General features: G+C 43.6%; 1 protein-coding gene across 1 annotated transcript in view; it reads right to left on the bottom strand.

The window, feature by feature from the left end:
- Nucleotides 1-166: 166 nt before the first annotated feature.
- Nucleotides 167-6,749, bottom strand: part of LOC113205678 (sodium-dependent nutrient amino acid transporter 1-like) — a 22,995-nt gene continuing 16,412 nt past the window's right edge. The window contains exons 3-8 of the mRNA XM_052270875.1: nucleotides 6,593-6,744; nucleotides 6,392-6,491; nucleotides 6,159-6,259; nucleotides 5,910-6,080; nucleotides 5,667-5,799; nucleotides 167-4,502 (exon numbers count right to left, since the gene is read on the bottom strand). Coding sequence (XP_052126835.1) covers nucleotides 4,432-4,502; nucleotides 5,667-5,799; nucleotides 5,910-6,080; nucleotides 6,159-6,259; nucleotides 6,392-6,491; nucleotides 6,593-6,744 — 728 coding nt within the window. The 3' untranslated portion in view covers nucleotides 167-4,431. The remainder of the gene's footprint in view (nucleotides 4,503-5,666; nucleotides 5,800-5,909; nucleotides 6,081-6,158; nucleotides 6,260-6,391; nucleotides 6,492-6,592; nucleotides 6,745-6,749) is intronic.

Genomic DNA, 6,749 nt, shown 5'->3' with positions numbered 1-6,749 from the left:
GGCCCGGCGAGGCGGCGGGGTGACTCGCCGGAAGTTCACTCCAACGACGACCAAGACGCTGCTGATGAGGTGGATGCTTCTGCTACGGGATGCTCCCCCCCCCCCCCCTACTTTTCTCGGTCAAATGTTTGGTTGTTGGCGACGGAATGATATGTGACACAATGAGTGATTTGAAAGTATATTTATTTTGAGAATACACGGTTTGTTGCACTATCTCCCATTTTATTGCTATAAAGTACTGTAAAGAGATGACTATTGCCTACTCAGTATGGGCCTGCCCGTGGCCTGCCCCTCCCTTGTTCAACAAAAACCAAACGAATGACGACGCACCATGTGATCACCACCAATCACATAATAATTGAATCAATTAAAACTGCTCTCCATAATATTTTAGATTGACACGTTTAATTTGAACTAGAGAGCAGGGTTCACTGACCAAGCGAAATTGAAGCGATCGCTGGATCTTGGGTCATCACTTACTTACACATTCATTACTGAAAATACTTCCTTGTCATAGTAGCAATCTTCTCTGGTTAAACTTCGGATAATGTCAATGGGTTCGGAGACAATGTTCTAGATGAACCACAGTAAAACGAGAGAATGTGCATAAGACGTGAGGCTGATATTTTCGTATGACATACAATGTGAATATTAATTATCACTATGAAGCTCACGTGAGATGACTGTACATTACTGTACCGCATGAGATGCGGCCGAAATTGACTTCTATTGACAGAAAATTCGTTCAATACAAATATACAATTTATGATGTTCGTAATTTTAAAATATACTGTGAGCGAAAATTACAAAAGCCTCATTTCCCACAACAATACACTTTCCAAAAAATCTCCTTCCGATAAACACACTCCTGCTATTAATTTATTTTGCAACAAATCAGTTTCTGTTGCTACAATTGAAACGCAAGTTGGAAAGGTGGCCCGCTTTGACGGACCAATAGATCTGCTTGAAACACTTTTGTGGATCGCGATCGCGCAACGCGTCTGCGTGCATACGTTTGCGCGAAATAAACAAGTCACATAAATTTGAGCTTTCTACGATAAAAATCACAGGAATAATGTTTTGTACGGCTACAACAATCACTCTGTTCATCTATGACGAAACTTCACTCACCGATTATCATCTAGTTGGTAGATGTACGTTAATTTTATACCACACTCATCTACTTGATGATTGTGTTTAAAAATAGTTACATCACATCCATATATGTAAGTACTTTTGCGCTTGAAAAATAACAATTGCTTTGTATATTTTAACACAGAATGACGCAGTTCCTATTTGACTATATATTGTTGGTACAGTTGCTGTTTGCAACATACTTGCACCCTAATACTAACGTACGACAGCCAACAATAAATCATTTACTCGGAATACACATACAACATATTTCTAATCTTTCGTTCGTATGCAGTATGTAAAGTAGTAACAGTTGCACACAACTAGCAATGGCACAAATAGATATGAAATACACCTTCGAATTTAATGCCACCGCACTTACGTGGGTTCAACCGAAACGTGTCTAATTTTTTACAATGGAAATCTACCACACCTTTCTTTACTCTCATAAAATTAGCAACACATTTTGAAAAATAACCGCTCATTTAAAGATGATTAGACGACTGGTTGTCGCGATATTGTTTCTACAACAGGGGTAACATGATGCAGGCAGCCCGAATTTAATGCTAATTCCGCTTCAAACCGGTGATAAAACTTTAAACCCCTAACAAATATAACACCCAATAAATTTTTAGTATGCAGAACGGACGAAAATACAATGACAACATACAATCATTTTCCAATGAATTGTAAAATCAGGGCTAAATGAGGTCCCTGCACAAGACAATGGTTGTTTGTTTGAAAAGATTTTTCTTGACAAACAAAATGAACGAGTTTATCTACTGAATGGGTTGGTGAATAGAGCAGCTAGTGGGTTCTTTCATCCACCCATCAATAACAGATTTTTTTTTCCTTTTTGTTGCCCTCTCCGTCGGCGTATGACGTGACATTGTCAAATGTTTTCGACTTCTAACGCGCCCCCAGTGAAAGAAAAAAGATTTACATGTATAAAAATATGTCTCAGTTCTTTGTATTTACGTAAATCACCGACTTTACACTTGTGTAGGCCTTGCAGACCTCGAAGTAAATACTTTTCTTCGAGGAAAGCATCTTTATATTGTCTTCAATACGAAATATACGCACATCAAGCCTCTCTTCGCGAAAGCAACCGGAAAAAAAGTTATACGTTTTCTAGCTGTACGCTAAAACAGTTCTGCGTAAGATAAGTGCACCACTTGCATTTCAGCTGAATAAGGAACTCTTTTTTTCTGTGCGTTATTGACTACCCAATTTGCTACATGACTATGGTGCACATTATCCTAGCCTGGCACAGATTTAACTTTGGCTGATTGCAAAACACAACTTTTTACAAAAATATCATGTATTGTCATAACAAATAAAAGCACATATTTAACGCCAATTTTGCAAAAAATGTAAAATGCCAATTTCATTCTTCCCATGACATTACAATGTTTTGAAAAATTCGAAAGTAGAGGGTACCTCGGTAGCGCCGAGCACATTTAACGCCCGATAAATGATTTCGTCTAACGCTACAATGGCATAACCAGTTAAGGATGGTAAAAAGACTACCATTCATAGAAAGAGAAAGGGCATTTTTTGAAGCCGCGTGTAGAGGGGAAGAAATTAGGCATTACAGTTACAGTCAGAATGTTAGGTAGAATAACATAGGCAAAACGATCTCGCCAATCAGAAAATGATAATGGTCGGCGCGAGGTCGATGACCCCAGAGAAGAAACAGCATAGAGTCTGTAGTCACTACCGCTGACTCCAACATAGACCCACGCGGATATAGCAAAGCATAGATCGACAACGAGTGCTACTCTTTTGGCACAGTCATACCAAATCAGCTTCTGAAAAGCAAAGTGTCTTCAAATGTTGCAATCCAAGCGAAAAAGACAGACAGGTAATGACGTTATATCATAACGTGGAATCGAAAACTCGGTCGTGAAATCCTAATTCGTTGTCAATAAAGATGTCGGAAATGGTTTATCCACATCCACGGGAGACAAAGAACATGATAGCAACAGAGCACATATGACTAGGACACATCCATCCAAAGCAAATACGATGAATCTAATAATTTTTTTATGGAGAACTTTGTTCCCATCTGATACTTTTCAATTTTCAGTCACACTAGAACAACATGGATATCAACTTAACGACATACGCAATACGTATAATTTTACGATTTGCATACCTAAAACAATTCCTAAGGCAACATCTAATCAAAAGTTAGATGTTTTCGGTAATATCACCAGCGCGAAGCACTGATAACACGTGTGGTATACGATCATTTTCTATTTACATCAGTACAAACATGAACATTATGGGATAATTATATTTTTGGTGGTGGGGTGGAATATTTACAAAAGTCCGGAGTTTTTCAAAAATATTTACCCTGAAAGGGAATGCGGACGCAATGGTTTTAACACCGAAATTGGCAAGTCATGTGCTCTAGACGAGCACACTGACGTACTTGAAAGGAATGCAGTACCTGGCGATGTGGCTAAGTAGGAGTAGAATAATCCCATGGTTTTGTCTGTACCCTGCATAATTGTAATACTAGCAAGTACTTCAATCTTATACATTTGTAAACCCTACTAAATGCATTATATTTAGACAACTACACATTCATTTACATGTTTCATTTACATAAACAATTGAAATACTTGGCCATAATAGGCCTACTTAATCTCCTTGCGGAGTCAACATGAATTACTTAGTTTACTTATCACTTGTGACACGTTAGTTTTTTCCCGTCGTTCGGAAAAGTGGTGTCTGATCCCCCGTCTTTTGGCATAAGAGGGGGATAAAATATGGGTAGCCTAGTACCTCCATTTCAACGCTACGCGTGTGCTTTACAGCACAATTTTTTGTACTCAGACACTGGTTATCACACTTTATGGCGGTAAAAACGTTAGTCTCTATAGCAATATTGTAATAAATTCAAGAAACGATAAAACCTATTCAATTAAGTGTCAACAATTAATTTCATTAACAAATAATTAAGCTCCACTATAGAGCACTCGAGTCCTGCTCACCTCCTCGTCCCGAGAAATGTAACCAGTCCAAACATGCGCAGTAGTGGTTTCAACAGGCCGAAGACGCTGCTCGGCGCCGGCGGTGGGAGTCGGCGCGCCCGCTAGCGTTAAACTGTTGGGCTCCTAGACCCCGCCCTGCAGCCGAGTCGTGGCCGTCTGCAGCGTGTGCGTCGTCACATTGTTCTCTGCACAAAAGTACACAGAACGTGAGGTGCGCGTCTCACAGGTCACGACCTGGAACAACCCTCACGGTCAGACCCTGGCCGGGGCCCGGCGGCCCACGTCCACCACGGTCCTACGCCACCCCATCGGCGAGTTTGGTTGTCTCGGACGGCGGCGCCTTGGTCTCCGTCGAGGCCTGGTGGTCTGCGGACAGAACGAGGCGCAGGTGAGACCTCAAGCCATGCGCTGCAAGGGCGCTCGGGAAGGGGGGTGGAAAGCGTGAAAGCGAACACAAATCCAAAGGAGGCTATGACTGATGATGATGGTCTTAAGTTATATGAAAAGCGTGTTTTCTAAACTGGCGTTGACGTCAAATACCGGCTGGTTAAAACCTGCTTTGAATATCGTAGATATACTAAACCGCATACATGCGTGCACGCCGTCTCTTAACGATGGCGCCTTCGAGTGAACGGTTAGGGTTTGGCAACCCATCCACATGCATGTGACTACAAAGTCCAACGGGGATTGTTATCCGCCTTGGTACACTTCACACTTCGTTCGCTAAGTTTTCACTAATTATGGATTTCTCTACGAATGAATGACACAATGGAAATGCTATTAAGCGTGCCGATGATGACACACACAGCCGCTGTCGAGGACTTCTGCGAGTGCCCTAAACGGTGAGGCACACTAAACACTATGACTATCTCCCTATATAACATCAAACAGGGCTTTCCTAAACAAGCCCGTATTCCATATGCTACTAACACACAGCTTCAAGTGTACTATTTTGCTAGCAGACACACCAGCAAGTCGTGTAAGAGTGCGACTTTCGACAAAATATAAAATAAAAGACTGCTGGTATAAAAGCCCAAGCCCACTATAGAACCTATAGTTCAACGGGTTGAATACGATGTAAATGCACTCGGGCGCTAGAAGCAGACCGCCTCACACAAGTCTTCTTCAAGACAGACATGGGTGTCGGGTGTCCGGGCCCTTTCCTTCCTAAAAACTTCACAGGCAAGTTACATTTGGAGAGAATTTATCCAAGCAAACAAGGATCCACAATATTACACTCACTATAGTATTATGTAATCATGTTAAACTAACTCGACGAAGAAAATAATATCCTAAAATGTGTGATCTATACACACGAATACTTTTTAACCAATACATTGAAGAATTAGTAAAATCAATTAATTCACTGTAACTAATTCGGTACGTGTATGTCCTACAAAGAATCTCTATCGAGACCTATGATCTACAGCTTTTCAATTTCTAAACGACACAATCGTCAATTAAGGGTCGGGGTTGTTTTTCAGTCTCGATTTCAGACACGACTCAGTACAAGACACACAATGTGCTTACCGTTGTGGTGCACGACCGAGTTGAGGGTGATGGTGGTGGGACTGCTGCCCTTCTGGCTGGCCTTGTACTCCTCCGTTAGAGACAGATCCGACGGACCCCAGTCTTCGTTGGGCACAATGGCCTGTAGAACTCTCTGCAAGCACAGCACAACATGACGGTCTCTCGTCCAGGAGCGCACTCACTCGACTCACTCAGGCCACTCGACTCTTTCACTCAACTCACTCAATCACTCAACTCACTCACCTCCTTGAACGTGGCGCCTGGCTGACGGCAGACCTGTATCACGCCCCAGAAGGGGATCTGGATCATGGAGGCCAGCGCCAGCATCCAGCCCAGCGCGTCGGCCCAGTCCGGGTAGTCGTACTCCTCGTACTTGAGGGGCTTGTAGTCCACGAGCGAGTAGACGAAGATCACCTGCGCAGCACACGGAGTCAGCGCGTCCGATAGCAAAGGGAGCAGTACGCGCAATCCATCGCCGTGTTTCAAACTCACAGTCAAAATGATGGGTGCGAAGAAGCCCCAGGTAATCCGCCAGTAGAAGCCCGGTTTGTAGCCCAGCATGAACTCGAGGTCGGCGCACAAACGGCGGAGCCCTGAAAAAATGATAAAAAGGCGCGCGGGCGCGGTGTCGTTAAGTGTGAGAAAACCGTCGGCGGAGCGCCGTTCGATGCGGAGACCGGCGGGCGCGCGTCCCGCCGAGGGGACGACACCTCATCCGCCATTACCATAAATCCACACGAGACTGCAGCACTCGCAGATGGCGATGAAGAGGACGGCCAGCCCTCCGCCGTACACGTCCATGAGCGTGAGCACGTAGTTCCCTCCCTGCAACCGAGAGGGTAAAAAGGGCTTGTGAGCAGAGGCTTTTCAAACTAGAGAGTTTGCATCATTCAATGGTCTCCGATTAACTCATATGCTAAACGTACGTAGGTGACGCAGGAGAGACCGATGACGTAGCAGACCAGGGCGGTGCCGATGCAGAACATGAGCCTGTGGGTGCGCAGGACTTCGAACTCGTCCGAGATGCTGGTAAGGACGTTCTCGAGCAGCGCGAACTGGAAAAGTGTGATGAGTATTATTATT

This window comes from Frankliniella occidentalis, unplaced genomic scaffold (genome assembly GCF_000697945.3).
Source record: "Frankliniella occidentalis isolate FOCC.00 unplaced genomic scaffold, Focc_3.1 Scaffold142, whole genome shotgun sequence".
In the NCBI taxonomy this organism is placed as follows: domain Eukaryota; kingdom Metazoa; phylum Arthropoda; class Insecta; order Thysanoptera; family Thripidae; genus Frankliniella; species Frankliniella occidentalis.
This window is presented reverse-complemented; position numbering and strand designations above follow the sequence as displayed.